Source organism: Nerophis ophidion, linkage group LG01 (genome assembly GCF_033978795.1).
Source record: "Nerophis ophidion isolate RoL-2023_Sa linkage group LG01, RoL_Noph_v1.0, whole genome shotgun sequence".
Taxonomy (NCBI): domain Eukaryota; kingdom Metazoa; phylum Chordata; class Actinopteri; order Syngnathiformes; family Syngnathidae; genus Nerophis; species Nerophis ophidion.
Window position 1 is genome coordinate 38,694,613 of NC_084611.1, and position 17,165 is coordinate 38,711,777.

The window sequence follows — 17,165 nt, forward strand, 5'->3', positions numbered from 1 at the left end:
GTTGTGGGAATATTTCAGCTTCAAATCCGATGAGCATTATTAGCCCATCAACACAGACGAACGAACGAGAATGCCGTGATCACATGATGGCAATAAATTAAAAATGTTCCAACCGGGAAAATAATGAACTTCAAGATGTTCAATATTTAATTTAAATGTTTGCTTACAGAAATGTTTTTTAATTATTTATTTAGGATAAAGTTAATTACTGGGAGTGAAACGGTATTGTAGATAAATAAACATTGATTGATAGATACCGCAGTATTGAAGTTTCAAAATCATCACAACTATGCTGTGACGTCCATGGGGCTTTAAAAGACTACACCCCCCAAAATCCCCTGCGCAGCGCAAGATAAGAAGGTGGGGGCGTGGAACGCAGTAAAGGGGAGAAAAGAAGGAAGCATGCAGGAGAAATGGGATCGGCATAGATAAGAGGAAATGTTTATTGTAGACATTTCCTGAACATTTTATCAAAGTCCATCCATAACAATTTCAATATTTTTGATTCAATAAATAAATGGTTTGTTTGTTCTTCATATGCAGCATAATGTATTATTCTAACTGATCTTTTTTTCCAGACCAAATATAAATGTTTTAGATAAGATTAAAATGTTATTTGAAACATCTCCTGTATTTATAGGTTCAATGGTGGTTACAATATGTCCGTGAACAAGATGATTATTTCCTTTTTTTTTTTTTTAAATCAGAACAAAACCTACCAGTACCAAATAACATACAGTTTTATTTTTTTCACGCTAAATCAATATGACTGTTGAAACTATCTTTGGGGTCCCACCGCAGTCCCAACGACCCCCTCTGTTCACCCTAGAAGGCCAAACAGTTGCTTTTTCTAAATACAACCAGATGACAACAGAAGTCATTCCAGGACACCTTATTCACACAACGGCATGTCAATTATGTTTCTAAATAATCAAGCCTTTACAATTCTACTCTGCTCTACATATTGTTAATGGTGGATTTTGGGGCAAGCCAGCTGTGGGTTTTGACCTTGTGGAACGTTTTCATTGATTTGTTTCATAAAATTGGGGCGGTTATCATACAGTTTATAACTGGCAAGGAGCAGTCACATTAGTCATTTATGACTCATCTACGCTACGCACAAGTTTCCAACGTTGTCTAAATTTACCCCCTGGAAACAGTTAACACTTGTCATCCACCCACCTGTATCTGTTTCTGTGGCTGTGTTGTCTGTGTGGTAGTGGGCAGCGTTCTGTCCCGAGTCCCCCGGGCTTGATTGCTGACCACAGAAGTCATCATATACAGTATATACAAAACAATGTATGTACAAAATAGAAAAAATCTGCAGGGGAAAGAGAAAAAGTAACAATAAGTGTCAGGCTAATAGCAAAACCGACTAAAAAAACTCAGCTCATTAATAGGGCTGGGCGATACATCGATATACTCGATATATCACAGGTTTGTCTCTGCGCGATATAGAAAATTACTATATCGTGATATTCGAGTATATGTTCTCACTAGAGCTGGGCGATATTGCCTTTTTTTAATATCGCGATATTTTTAGGCCATATCGTGATATACGATATATAGTTTACAAGTTTATTCACAATACCATATAACAATTACAATAGTGGTGAATATCATCATTTAAAGATGTTGGTAAGTGAAAGGGTCCCCCAAATAAGCTAGAAGAAGCTTTTAACAGGGGGCCCAAAGGACAATATATACATGGAAAGATTAAACATGGTAGCAAGCACAACAACAAAAAACAAAAACAAAACAACGCTATTTGATAAACACAAGATAATAGTACTAAAGCAAGCATACACATACATACATACATTCATTCATTCATTCAACCATGCAAAACCCAACAGTAGTCTAACCCCACATGAGGCATTAAAGATATGTGGTTAATAGGGAAGTTTTAAGTTTCATTTTGAAGTTGGAGAATGGATTCAGCATCTTGAGGCTCTCATTAAGCTGGTTCCAAATCTTTGGTCCCCTGCATACGACACTGTGAGCGGTACAAGCCAGTAAACGATGTTTACCTGTTATCAGATCTAAGTTACGAGTGTTGTGGGCATGCTTGGGATGGTAGATAGGAACCAAACTACAGAGCCTAAGATTCAGCCTGTAAATGACTTGATAGGTTAAACAAGCATTTTGATAAATATTGAACTCTGTCAGTCTTAAGAGATGATATTTATGAAATAGATGACATTCAAGTCATTTCCAAAACATAAATTGCAAGATTGTCAGAGACAATTTAAATGTCAAATAAAAATGAGCTGCATAATAGGAAATCAAATAGTATTCATCCTTCACTATGTGGTATGTTACTAAGGTTATTAAATTATCTTCATTTTCTAGCGAGTGACATTACAAATGATGCTACATATTAGCAGTAATGCTACTTTTTGTAGGAACGCTTTAGCACCACACTTGACAAATTACGGTTGTCTGTTCGACATATTCCCACTTGAAGCCGAACCACCGCCAGACGATGGAAACCCTGCTGTTTTTCTTGGGAATTAAGTCTTTCTTCATTTGTTACCAGATCCGCAGCATCTTTCTCTCGTACGGCTACGTTAGCCACGCCGCTAGCTCTCTGCCCTGCGAGGGCGTGTATGTGACGTATGACGTGAAAGAGCGAGGAGAGTCTGAAGTGTACGCCCGCAGCTGAAAGTCCTACGTAAGAACGTATACTCGAATATTACGATGTAGTCATTTTCTATAACGCACAGAGACAAACCCGCGATATATCGTATATATCGATATATCGTATATATCGACTAGCCCTAATTCTCACGCAGTTGCTTTTAGCTGCTGGCATTACACAACAGGCTCTTCCCACTCTTTCTTGTCCCTGCTTCTCACAGACAGCAAGCGCCCCTTCTTACATACGTCACATACGTATACGCCCTCACGGAGCAGAGAGGTAGCAGCATGGGTAACGTTAGCTGTGGTGCGAGCGGTAATACAAGAGAAAGAAGGTGCGAATCTGGTAACAAATAAAGGAAGAATTAATTCCCATAAACAAGAGCAGGGGGTCCATCGTCTGGCGGTGGTTTGGCTTTAAGTGGGAATATGTCGAACCGTAATTTGTCAAGTGTGGGGAAAAAGTGTTGCTACAAAAAGTAGCATTACTGCTAATATGTAGCATCATTTGAAAAGTCACCTTCTAGAGCAGGGGTCACCAATGCGGTGCACGCGGGCACCAGGTAGCCTGTAAGGACCAGATGAGTAGGCCGCTGGCCTGTTCTAAAAATATCTCAAATAGCAGCACTTACAGGTAAGCTGCCTCTATTTTTTAAATTGTATTTAGTTACTCGCAAGCTGGTCTCGCTTTTCTCAACATTTTTAATTCTAAGAGGGACAAAACTCAAATAGAATTTGAAAATCCAAGAAAATATTTTAAAGACTTGGTCTTCACTTGTTTAAATAAATTCATTTATTTTTTTTACTTTGCTTCTTATAACTTTCAGAAAGACAATTTTAGAGAAAAAACACAACCTTAAAAAGGATTTTAGGAATTTTAAACGCATATACCTTTTAAATTCCTTCCTCTTCTTTCCTGACAATTTAAATCAATGTTCAAGTATTTTTTTTTATTGTAAAGAATAATAAATACATTTTAATTTAATTCTTCGTTTTAGCTTCTGTTTTTTCGATGAAGAATATTTGTGAAATATTTCTTCAAACTTATTATGATTAAAATTCAAAAATATTATTCTGGCAAATCTAGAAAATCTGTAGAATCATATTTAAATCTTATTTCAAAGTCATTTGAATTTCTTTTAAATTTTTTGTTCTGGAAAATCTAGAATAAATAATGATTTGTCTTTGTTAGAAATATAGCTTGGTCCAATTTGTTATATATTATAACAAAGTGCAGATTGGATTTTAACCTATTTAAAACATGTCATCAGAATTCTAAAATTAATCTTAATCAGGAAAAATTACTAATGATGTTCCATAAATTCATTTTTTATTTTTTTCAGTTGAATTTTGAATTTTAAAGAGTCGAAATTGAAGATAAACTATGTTTCAAAATTTAATTTTCATTTTTTTTCGTGTTTTCTCCTCTTTTAAACCGTTAAATTAGGTGTTTTTTTCATCATTTATTCGCTCCAAAAAAAACTTCCGTAAAAGGAAAAAAATTGTACGACGGAATGACAGACAGAAATACCCATTATTTTTATATATTGATTTACTTATTAGAGGTAAATTTCTGGCAATTTATTTAAGTGTGTATCAAACTGGTAGCCCTTGCATTAATCAGTAACCAAGAAATAGCTCTTGGTTTCAAAAAGGTTGGTGACCCCTGTTCTAGAGAATGAAGACTGCTTACTCTGCATATTAACATATCCGTTCGGTGCCACACGCCCACACCATCAAAATGCAGAGGCAAACATTTCCAGATCAACACCATATAAAAAAAATAGTCAACAAAAAAAGGAGATAATGTCCGCAGTAACCTACCACATAGCAAAGGACATACACTATTTGATTTCCTATTATGCAGCTCATTTTTTTTGAGTTATTGAAATATTTTGTGTGACGTCATGCACAAAAGTGCACTTTATTTGTGTTTAACTATTGTAGTGGCGTTCTGTACAAAAATTGCACTTTAATTTAGTGTTGTTTTGATATGTCATCTTAGTGACATCATGCCAAAAAGTGCACTCATAGCTTGTTTTAAAATGTCTCTGAGAATCTTTCACTTTCTGTTTTGAAATGACATGAATGTTTGTGCCACTGCTTAATAACTGTTTAATAAATACCCCGCCCATCTCAACCGACGCACGGAGGGGTGGGGGCGGGGTTGGGTTGGTGGTAGCTGGGTGTATAATGGAGCCCGGAAGAGTCAGGATACATGGGATTCTGGGTATTTTTTCTGTCGTGTTAATGTGTTATAGTGCGTTTGTTCTCCTGAAATGTGTTTGTCATTCTTGTTTTGTGTGGGTTTACAGTGTGGCGCATATTAGTAAGAGTGCTAAAGTTGTTTAAACGGCCACCCTCAAGGTAACCTGTATTGCTGTTGAATAAGGATGCCTTGCAGTCTCTTACTTGAGTCTGCAATAGCCTCGTCAAACAATTATTTGGGCTGGCAAGCTATTTGTACAAGCTGTAGAGGGTGGTAGTGAAATCATTGTACACCCTTATTATTGTTCATTGGGTGAACACCAGTGTACATTCGAGAGAATAATTACTCCGAAAATTGGGAGTCTCCCGGGAAAATTGGGACGGTTGGTAGGTGTGACGCTGTCAAGCGCCGTTCATATAAAACTCGCGGGACGGTCTAAAACTACGTTTTCATATTAAGGTGCGGGCCGCGTGTCTGAGACCCCTGGTTTATTCATAGCACAAAGTAAAAAAAAAAAACTCTGTATGCAGTGTTATTTCATTTTAAATTTCAAAAGAGTTTTGTGGCTCCCATTGTTTTTCCTTTATTTTGTGAAACGGGTCAAAATGGCTCTGAGTGGTAAAAGTTGCCGACCCCTGCTGTAGTGTTATGCCCGCAGCCAAAAGCAACTGCGTGAGAACATATGCTCGAATATTACGATATAGTCATTTTCTATATCGCACAGAGACAAACCCGCGATATATCGCCCAGCTCTACGACATGGTTTAAAAAAAAATAGAGATATTTAAAAAAAAAAATTTAAAAAAGGCCATATCGCCCAGCCCTACTCATTAACATATAGTGAATATGCACTCTGACAGCGTAGTGGAGTATACCATGTAAGACCATCTGTCAAATTGAGGAGTTAAATTTAGCCCCCCCAAAGGGGACCGTGTGGGTGTCATCTTGCACCCCCCCCCCCCCCTCCCATTACAAAAACACCAACAAATGTTATGCAAACACTACCGTTAATAATAACAATACAACACTAACACATGACACGTATCAACTACGAATTGTCTTGATTTGACCCCCCGCGTCCCCGAAAGGGACAAGCGTTAGGAAATGGATGGACGGATGACGGAAATGCGTCGCCTTAAAAAAATTCACACCATCGCTTGATTTGATGGCTTGGTACACGACAAAAACAAGTTTAATAACAATATAGAACGTATGAGGAAGTAAAAAAAAGAAAAACTATGAAACGGCAGCAGCAGTGACGAAGGCTGAAGTTAGCTTAGCATGGCCGGGGCTAGCTCGTCTTTGTTCCGTGCGCAACAACGCGATACCCCACCCGAAGACAAACCTACATTAATTTACACGAATTGCTGGAAACACGCCGATTAGTTAGAAAATTACACCAGGTTTGTTCGATACACTTTGGGCGAATTAAAAAACAAAATTTCGTCTTATTGTGAAAGTCCACCCTTAAAAAAAATGAAAGCTAATGCTAGCGGCGGGCTAACTAACGTGACTGACAAGAATGCGCGGTGATTTACGCCACAAATACAACACACACACCTTAAAGTAGATAAAATGTGATTTTTGAATACACAGCGTAATGTTTTTAATACATATAAATGACCAATATCGGCATAATGCTTACCAGCCCGGTGTGTGTACGGCCTGCCGACTGACACAATATACAACGACGTGTTTCAAAAGACGGGGCGCTCACTTCCCTCCGACAAAGGCCATTTTATTCACTTTGGAGTGAGGCGCGCAGCTGGCGTTGCTTGAATAACAACAATAAGACGCCGTCATTAGTTATTGAGTTACCTGCTAACACGCTTCGCCCAGCCAGCAGCAGCAGCAGCAGCAGCAGCAGATGTCACGTGACCCTCCGCGCCGTTGTTGAACGTTGCTTTCTGTCCGCAGCCAATAGAAACCAGTCCTGCGGGTCACGTGGTATGAAAGACTTTCGTGCGCGTTGCCGAGAAGAGCGCGCGCACTATCGCCTAACACAGTGGTTCTCAACCTTTTTTCAGTGATGTACCCCCTGTGAACATTTTTTTAATTCAAGTACCCCCTAATCAGAGCAAAGCATTTTTGGTTGAAAAAAAGAGATAAAGAAGTAAAATACAGCACTATGTCATCAGTTTCTGATTTATTAAATTGTATAACAGTGCAAAATATTGCTCATTTGTAGTGGTCTTTCTTGAACTATTTGGAAAAAATCATATAAAAATAACTAAAAACTTGCTGAAAAATAAACAAGTGATTCAATTATAAATAAAGACTTGTATCTGTGTTGGCCCTGCGATGAGGTGGCGACTTGTCCAGGGTGTACCCTGCCTTCCGCCCGATTGTAGCTGAGAAAGGCGCCAGCGCCCCCCGCGACCCCGAAAGGGAATAAGCGGTAGAAAATGGATGGATGGACTTATACACATAGATGTAATCATCAACTTAAAGTGCCCTCTTTGGGGATTGTAATAGAGATCCATCTGGATTCATGAACTTAATTCTAAACATTTCAGTGCTATCAACACCGTGTATGGTGCGGATGGTGTTCTGCTGACTTCGACTGCGGATGTTGTGGATCGGTGGAGGGAATACTTCGAAGACCTCCTCAATCCCACCAACACGTCTTTCTTTGAGGAAGCGGTGCCTGGGGAATCTGTAGTGGACTCTCCTATTTCTGGGGCTGAGGTCGCTGAGGTAGTTAAAAAGCTCCTCGGCGGCAAGGCCCCGGGGGTGGATGAGATCCGCCCGGAGTTCCTTAAGGCTCTGGATGCTGTGGGGCTGTCTTGGTTGACAAGACTCTGCAGCATCGCGTGGACATCGGGGGCGGTACCTCTGGATTGGCAGACCGGGGTGGTGGTCCCTCTCTTTAAGAAGGGGGACCGGAGGGTGTGTTCCAACTATCGTGGGATCACACTCCTCAGCCTTCCCGGTAAGGTTTATTCAGGTGTACTGGAGAGGAGGCTTCGCCGGATAGTCGAACCTCGGATTCAGGAGGAACAGTGTGGTTTTCATCCTGGTCGTGGAACTGTGGACCAGCTCTATACTCTCGGCAGGGTTCTTGAGGGTGCATGGGAGTTTGCCCAACCAGTCTACATGTGCTTTGTGGACTTGGAGAAGGCATTCGACCGTGTCCCTCGGGAAGTCCTGTGGGGAGTGCTCAGAGAGTATGGGGTATCGGACTGTCTTATTGTGGCAGTCCGCTCCCTGTATGATCAGTGTCAGAGCTTGGTCCGCATTGCTGGCAGTAAGTCGAACACATTTCCAGTGAGGGTTGGACTCCGCCAAGGCTGTCCTTTGTCACCGATTCTGTTCATAACTTTTATGGACAGAATTTCTAGGCGCAGCCAAGGCGTTGAGGGGTTCCGGTTTGGTGGCCACGGGATTAGGTCTCTGCTTTTTGCAGATGTAGTCCTGATGGCTTCATCTGCCCGGGATCTTCAGCTCTCACTGGATCGGTTCGCAGCCAAGTGTGAAGCGACCGGAATGAGAATCAGCACCTCCAAGTCCGAGTCCATGGGTCTCGCCCGGAAAAGGGTGGAGTGCCATCTCCGGGTTGGGGAGGAGACCCTGCCCCAAGTGGAGGAGTTCAAATACCTAGGAGTCTTGTTCACGAGTGGGGGAAGAGTGGATCGTGAGATCGACAGGCGGATCGGTGCGGCGTCTTCAGTAATGCGGACGTTGTATCGATCCGTTGTGGGGAAGAAGGAGCTGAGCCGGAAGGCAAAACTCTCAATTTACCGGTCGATCTACGTTCCCATCCTCACCTATGGTCATGAGCTTTTGGTCATGACCGAAATGACAAGATCACGGGTACAAGCGGCCGAAATGAGTTTCCTCCGCCGGGTGGCGGGGCTCTCCCTTAGAGATAGGGTGAGAAGCTCTGCCATCCGGGAGGAGCTCAACGTAAAGCCGCTGCTCCTCCACATCGAGAGGAGCCAGATGAAGTGGTTCGGGCATCTGGTCAGGATGCCACCCGAACGGCTCCCTAGGGATGTGTTTAGGGCACGTCCAGCTGGTAGGAGGCCACGGGGAAGACCCAGGACACGTTGGGAAGACTATGTCTCCCGGCTGGCCTGGGAACGCCTCGGGATCCCCCGGGAAGAGCTAGACGAAGTGGCTGGAGATAGGGAAGTCTGGGCTTCCCTGCTTAGGTTGCTGCCCCCGCGACCCGACCTCGGATAAGCGGAAGATGATGGATGGATGGATGGATGGATCTTCACAAAAAAAGAAATCTTTAACATCAATATTTATGGAACATGTCCACAAAAAATTAAGCTGTCAACACTGAATATTGCATTGTTGCTTTTCTTTTAACAGTTTATGAACTTATATTAATATTTTGTTGAAGTATTATTCAATAAATATATTTATTAAGGATTTTTGAATTGTTGCTATTTTAGAATATTTAAAAACAAATGTCACATACACCTTGGCATATCTTCAAGTACCCCCAGGGGTACGCCTACCCCCATTTGAGAACAACTGGCCTAACATATCTCGGCGACGACGCTGATTGTTATGAATAATACAATAATTAAGGCATTTATAATCTGTATTAACATTTTTTTACTAATGTATTAAAAGTCAAATATTGGAAAATAGCTCAACCTTGTGACAATGAGCAAATTTAGAGTCAATCAATCAATCAATCAATCAATGTTTATTTGTATAGCCCTAAATCACCAGTGTCTCAAAGGGCTGCACAATCCACAACCCCCCCCCCCCCCCCCAACCCTCCCTCCCCAGGGGACCGAAAGCAATGGATGTCGAGCGGGTCTAACATGATGCTGTGAAAGTTCAACTTACGTGGATCCAATACAACCGTGAGAGTCCAGTCCAAAGTGGATCCAACACAGTAGTGGGAGTCCCGTCCATAGTGGAGCCAACAGGAAACCATCCCAAGCGGAGGCAGATCAGCAGCTCAAAGATGTCCCCAGTCGATACACATCTTTGGTCCCGACTCTGGACGAGCGGTCCATCCTGGGTCCCGACTCTGGACAGCCAGTACTTCATCCATGGCCACCGGACCGGACCCCCTCCACAAGGGAAAGTGGGACAGAGGAGAAAAAGAAAACAAACGGCCGATCAACTAAAAAGAGGGTCTATTTAAAGGCTAGAGTTTACAAATTAGTTTTAAGGTGAGACTTAAATGCTTCTACTGAGGTGGCATCTCGAACTGTTAACGGGAGGGCATTCCAGAGTACTGGAGCCCCAATAGAAAACGCTCTGTAGCCCGCAGAATTTTTTTGGGCTCTGGGAATTACTAATAAGCCGGAGTCCTTTGAACGCAGATTTCTTGCCGGGACATATGGTACAATACAATCGGCAAGATAGGCTGGAGCTAGACCATGTAGTATTTCATACGTAAAGAGTAAAACCTTAAAGTCACATCTTAAGTGCACAGGAAGCCAGTGCAGGTGCAGTATAGGTATATATATAGGTATATATGTATATAAAGGTATAGGTGTAATATGATCAAACTTTCTTGTTCTTGTCAAAAGTCTAGCAGCCGCATTTTGTACCAACCGTAATCTTTTAATGCTAGACATGGGGAGACCCAAAAATAATACATTACAGTAATCGAGACGAGAAATAAATTGCCAGAAAAAAACAATTTGCTCAATTTACCATTAAAGGCCTACTGAAATGAGATTTTCTTATTTAAACTGGGATAGCAGGTCCATTCTATGTGTCATACTTGATCATTTCGCGATATTGCCATATATTTGCTGAAAGGATTTAGTATAGAACATTGACGATAAAGTTCGCAACTTTAGGTTGTTAATAAATAAGCCTTGCCTCTACCGGAAGTAGCAGACGATGTGCACATGACGTCACTGGTTGTGGAGCTCCTCACATCTGAACATTGTTTACAATCATGGCCACCAGCAGCAGGAGCGATCCGGACCGAGAAAGCGACGATTTCCCCATTAATTTGTGCGAGGATGAAAGATTTGTGGATGAGGATAGTGAGAGTGAAGGACTAGAAAAAAAAAAAGAAGACAGGACAGTGGGAGCGATTCAGATGTTATTAGACACATTTATTAGGATAATTCTGGAAAATCCTTTATCTGCTTATTGTGTTACTAGTGTTTTAGCGAGATTATATGGGGGTGTGGCCACGGGTGTGGTGACCGCCAGTGTCTCTAAGGGAAGCCACGTTTCTCGACGAGGCGAAGCGAAGGCAGCCAGTCGGACCGGGCTGAGCTTTTTTTCCCCCTCCTTCACGGTGGAAGCATCCCACGTTCGGGGGCGGCCGGTCGGAGGAGGCAAGAGAGTCCGCAGCTGCCTCTTTGACAGGTGCACGAGGATAGGTTGATTGGCAACACTAAATTGGTTCTTCTGTGTGAATGTGAATGTTGTCTATCTGTGTTGGCCCTGTGATGGGGTGGCGACTTGTCCAGCGTCTATCCTGCCTTCCGCCCGATTGTAGCTGAGATAGGCTCCAGCAACCCCCGCGACTCCGAAAGAGATAAGCAGTAAAAAATGGATGGGTGAATGGATAAAAAAGGATTTGTACAATTACAACAGATTGATTTGAAGAGTTTCACAAATTGCATTACATAAGTTGGGACAAAGTTAAGTTATTTTGTCCATATGTAAAAATAAAAAAGTAATCTCCAATTGTGGTAAAAACAACCCAACTTGTGACATTTAGTTTCACAAATTGCATGAGGTTGTACTCATAAATTATTCATATACTACAAAATTATACTGATCGATAATGTACTTAATGTAATAACATAACTTAAATGTTTATATATTATGGCAGGGGTCCCCAAACTACGCAAGTCCCAAGTTGAAAAAAATTAAATGTTTAATTATTGTTTTTTAAAATCTGTACTTTCTATTCCCACCATCCATTTTCTACCGCGTGTTACTCTCGGTGTCTCCTTGCCACTCAGGTAAATTATATTGTCTAAAAATGCATATTTCCATCGATAACGTGACATCATCGCGCTCGGAATATATACATATATACACACACATTATATATATACACACATATATACAGTATATATACACACGCACATATATATATATGTATATACACATACACATATATATAAATGTATATATGTATTTATATATATTTACACATATAGAATAGAATAGAAAGTACTTTATTGATCCAAGGGGGAAATTCAGCACCAGTTCGCTCACAAGAGACAATAATAATAATAATAATAAATAATATATAACATATATTATTTATATATGAATAATATAAATATATTCTACATATATTCTACATTTAAATGCAGTCAAGGACATACCGGTATGGATTATACAGTCTGATGGCTGTCGGTATGGACCTCCTGTGTCATTCGGTGTTGCATTTTGGGAGTCTGAGCCTTCCACTGAACGTGCTCATTCTCTACGCAAGGTCTGAGTGTAGTGGGTGGGAGGTGTTGTCCATAATGGCGAGTTTTGCTAGACTTCTCTCTGACACCACCGCCAGAGAGTCCAGCTCCACACTCACGTGACTGGCCTTCTTTACCAGCTTGTCCAGTCTGTTTGCGTCCCTCACTCTCAGCCCGCTGCCCCAGCGTACAAGGCGCCCGCCACCGACTCGTAGAACTTCTTGTTTGTACAGACGTTGAAGGATCCTAGCCTCCTGAGGAAGTAGACTAATATAGAGAGTAATATAAACACACACATATATATATATATATATATATATATATATATATATACGGGCGTATATGTATTTATATGTTATATATAGATATATATTTACATATACACATATATATGTGTATATATACACATATACATATATACAGATATTTATATAGACACATATATATATACATACACACATATATAGTTTATATATATATATACACACACACACACATATATGTGCGCACACACACAGCCCTGGGCCAAATTTTTTTCACCAAATGCGGCCCCCCCCAAGTCAAAAAATGTGGGGTCCCCGGCTATATGGCATTAATTTTCACAAATCTCTGTGTACAAAAACACACTGAAATGTAATCATATAGATTTATTTGTAGATAAATAACAAAATAAATATCACAATACATTTGAACTACACTGCTAAGCAGTCCGCCATGTACACATCTTATCACATATTAATCCCTGAGTTGCAGCGGCATCGGCAGTCGATCAGGGGGTTTGTACTTTGAAAGCAGGGACATTAAAAAACAAATGTACACGTTCAGTACATTACATCCTTTTCTATGAGCTTGGTTTATTCAAGCGACGGGTTTACTCTGTTGTGTGTGCTGAAGCTCACTAACGGAACTAACGGAACTGCTCATACGATACAAGCGCATCTTGGCTCTCATGCTGTGCAAACAGCGGGCATTCCGCTCCATGATCTCCTCCAGCTTTTCCATGTAATCCCCAAATTCCTGCGGAAGAGCAGTGAGTTAACTCAAACTTGATTATACTCGTCAGGGCTGAATCAGGCTCAATTGAGGCCCTAACCAACATTTTATTTGGAGGGCCCCCACCCATTACAACATGTTTTCACACATTTAGTGGACTAGGACTTGAACTAGAATTTAATTAAAATAATGTTATTAGAGATGTCCGATAATGGCTTTTTTGCCGATATCCGATATTGTCCAACTCTTAATTACTGATTCCGATATCAACCGATACCGATATATGTGGAATGACCACATTATTTCTGCCTAATTTTGTTGTGATGCCCCGCTGGATGCATTAAACAATGTAACAAGGTTTTCCAAAATAAATCAACTCAAGTTTTGAAAAAAAAATGCCAACATGGCACTGCCATATTTATTAATGAAGTCACTAAGTGCATTATTTTTTTTACCATCTCAAAACAGCAGCTTGGAATTTGGGACATGCTCTCCGAGAGAGCATGAGGAGGTTGAGGTGGGCGGAGTTGGGTGGGCGGCGGGGTAGCGCGGGTGTATATTGTAGCGTCCCGGAAGAGTTAGTGCTGCAAGGGATTCTGGGTATTTGTTCTGTTGTGTTTATGTTGTGTAACGGTGCGGATGTTCTCCCGAAATGTGTTTGTCATTCTTGTTTGGTGTGGGTTCACAGTGTGGCGCATATATGTAACAGTGTTATAGTTGTTTATACAGCCACTCTCAGTGTGACCTGTATGGCTGTTGACCAAGTATACTTTGCATTCACTTGTGTGCGTGAAAAGCAGTAGATATGTGATTGGGCAAGTGCCTTCAAGGTTTATTGGCGCTCTGTACTACTCCCTACATCCGTGTCGCGGCGTTTTAAAAAGTCATACATTTTACTTTTTGAAACCGATACAGATAATTTCCGATATTACATTTTAAAGCATTTTTCGGCCGATATTATCGGACATCTCTAAAAGTTATGATATAGAACTACACATTTTGGACTAAAACAAATACATTTTTTGTGCAAAATAACCAACTTAACATTATTTAGCAAAACTTCCTGCCACGCGTGATTTGCTTTACAAGAACAGTGCATTAACTAACCTTATGTGCTGTGAGGAGGAACGTTTGCTAATATTAGTGACACAGCAGGAATAAGTTTTCACTCATTTTTGTTTTTTTTGTTTAGTTGGTTAAGCATATACATAATGCCTTTGCCACGACTGGACTGCCTTTTACAAAACAAAATAGCATCCACTGCGTCATTTCTTTTTTATGGAAAAAACATTTTTTACCAGCTGAAATGTAATGAAGAGGATGTTGATTATATTAAGATGTTAACAAAAGTTTCCAGAGATTTGCTCAAGGAAAAAGAGTTTCTTATGACTTTAATCAACTGTGATGATTAGCTCGGTTAAAAGAGTGGCCGTGCCAGCAACTTGAGGGTTCCGGGTTCGATCCCCCCCACTTCCGCCATCCTAGTCACTGCCATTGTGTCCTTGGGCAGGACACTTTACCCACCTGCTCCCAGTGCCGCCCACACTGGTTTAAATGGAACTTAGATATTGGGTTTCACTATGTAAAAGCGCTACTTAAATATTATTCACTTTACTTCATTTCAGATATGAAGCGCCCTGTCATTATTAATGTACAATTTTTCACACGAAATTGCCACCCCCCACCGATGATTTTCCTCTGACCATGTGGGGTTGCTTGCAGAGAAGGGTCTGCTCCTCGCGCAGCATAGGCTCCATCTCATGGAGCTTCTCCCAGTGGGCCTGAATGATACGCCATCTTAAAAGTGTGGAGGAGAGATGAACAGGGCAGGAAAATGTTGCATTCAAGGTACAGTTGTTGCTACAAAATGAGAAGTCTATTATTATGAAAGTGAAAAAAAATTGAAGCATTGTGGTTGTTGGTCTTTGTGTTTGTTAGTTATCAGTGTGGAGGAGAGACAAACAGGGCAGGAAAATGTTGCATTCAAGGTACAGTTGTGCTCAAAAATTATAATCTATTATAAAAGTAAAAAAAAAAAATTGAAGCATTGGGGTTGTTGGGCTTTGTGTTTGTTAGTTATCAGGTTGCGTTCTGGTTCACGGTGGATAGAAACAGGTGCAGTCATTATGATTCTATGGCGGTGGACGCTTGTGGGACAAATAATTGCATTTTAAAGGGAACTGCACCTTTTGATATTAGTGAAAAACTGCTCGTACGAGGCGGCTACCAATGCAGGTAATAAAGCCATTCATTTACTGCGCGTAGCCGTCTAAAAACATCCAACAGCCGCCAACAATGCTCCATTTACATGCAGTGACCTGCATATTTGTCAAGACTTGGACTATGGTGTGGTTTGTTTTCCCGTGGTGCAAATCGACTTGACCGGATATGGCGTGAAGGTACTGACATCTTTCGATTAATCACTCAAAAAGTACCAAACAAAAGGGCGCGCACAAGGCGGGGAACTAACTTAACACAGGAACAAACGAAAGGCGCTCTCAGCGGAGGTACAAAACTTGGCTATGAAAAGAAAACCCATTACTATAACGTAAGCTATGGACATACAACAAAACTTGCAAACTATGGCATGAATAACGAAAACTTACGTGAGTATGGATCATCAGCATGGGTAACAAGGGTGTGTAAAGGGTGATGTCGCCAGGCTGACTGGCTGGTAACTACAGGCTTAAATAGTGCTGTGATTATTGACAAGTGCATGAGTCCAAACAAATGAGCCAGGTGAAACTAATGGTTGTCATAGAAACTAAAACAAACCAGGGTGCACAAAAACAGGAACTAATGGAGTAAAAAACAAAACAGAACATAAATAAACAGAACATGATCACAAAGACATGACAATATTAACGCTATTGTGACACTGTTTCTTTAAAGAGCTTCTTTTTGTCCTGTCTAGCTTCTCAGGCAAATCTTATAGTTGATGTTGATGCTCGTGTCGGCTGTTCAGATATACTTTAAAAAAGAGAAGTGTAGGATACTTCTCGTTGCCTTATTTGTATTTGACTTTATTAAATGTATTTATATTATCATTTGGTGCAGCCGGGCCGCAGCAGGAGGGGATGGAAAGAGGAAAAAAAGGAAGCAAGATGGAGAAATTGTGGTGACAAGAGGGGGATTAGACAGAGACAAAAACAACAACCGCAAACACAACAATAAAAACAACATCAAAAATAGAAGAACATCAGCACATACAATATGTACAAATATGATGGTAAAAGTGATAGCAAAGAAGCAGTTAGCAAAATAAATAACACAGAAAGGACGATGAGCACTTTTACACTACAAATGGAGCATTACAAATACCAATAGAAATAGCGCTATTGATAATGAATATCTAAATAATACCAATAATTTACCTCTATTATCAACAATACAGTTGTTCAAATGCAACAATACATATACATATTGGTAACTAAAGATAAAAAAATAAATACCGAAAAATGGAGGGAAGGAAAGAGAAGCAACCTATATTAACCTTGTAGATTGTTATAGTAACAATAGGTTAAGCTTTGTCAGTGTGCCACGTGTTACCCAGTTTCCCCTAGGGCAACAACGTTATTATATGTTTGATGAAACGTGATAATGTGAAACACCTTGCTCCTCCAACCGCCAGCGAATACCAAGTTAAGGAGAGCACAAATGCTGAAAGATACAACATTCCATCAGCCGGTATCCATCTAAGCAGACATGGTAAGTTGGTGTTTTATGTAATTTGAAAGATTTAGTGCATAGTAACGGTAACGTTCATTGCTCTATCAATGCCCCCAGGAAAGACGTTTCGGTAAAGCTTAAAATGACCAAAATACAGTAAATATTTCCTGTTATCATAAATGTGTCTGTTAATAGATTACATGTACTTATAGCATGTACAAACCCCGTTTCCATATGAGTTGGTAAATTTGTGCTAGATATAAATATAAACGGAATACAATGATTTG

At 40.5% G+C, this 17,165-nt stretch overlaps 2 protein-coding genes across 9 annotated transcripts in view; both read right to left on the reverse strand.

Annotated features, from left to right (window-relative positions):
* Positions 1 to 6,770, reverse strand: part of LOC133553773 (ubiquitin-associated protein 2-like) — a 42,604-nt gene extending 35,834 nt beyond the window's left edge. For 4 of the 5 annotated variants that reach the window (XM_061902188.1, XM_061902187.1, XM_061902189.1 and 1 more), the window contains exons 1-2: positions 6,495 to 6,651; positions 1,183 to 1,321 (exon numbers count right to left, since the gene is read on the reverse strand). In XM_061902188.1, coding sequence (XP_061758172.1) covers positions 1,183 to 1,278 — 96 coding nt within the window. In that variant the 5' untranslated portion in view covers positions 1,279 to 1,321; positions 6,495 to 6,651. The other variant, XM_061902186.1, reaches the window with a different exon arrangement.
* Positions 6,771 to 12,839: 6,069 nt separating this feature from the next.
* LOC133553829 (kinesin-like protein KIF24) overlaps positions 12,840 to 17,165 on the reverse strand; it is a 36,344-nt gene continuing 32,018 nt past the window's right edge. For 2 of the 4 annotated variants that reach the window (XM_061902194.1, XM_061902191.1), the window contains exons 13-14: positions 14,913 to 15,006; positions 12,840 to 13,233 (exon numbers count right to left, since the gene is read on the reverse strand). In XM_061902194.1, coding sequence (XP_061758178.1) covers positions 13,075 to 13,233; positions 14,913 to 15,006 — 253 coding nt within the window. In that variant the 3' untranslated portion in view covers positions 12,840 to 13,074. The remainder of the gene's footprint in view (positions 13,234 to 14,912; positions 15,007 to 17,165) is intronic. The other 2 variants (XM_061902190.1, XM_061902199.1) reach the window with 1 other exon arrangement.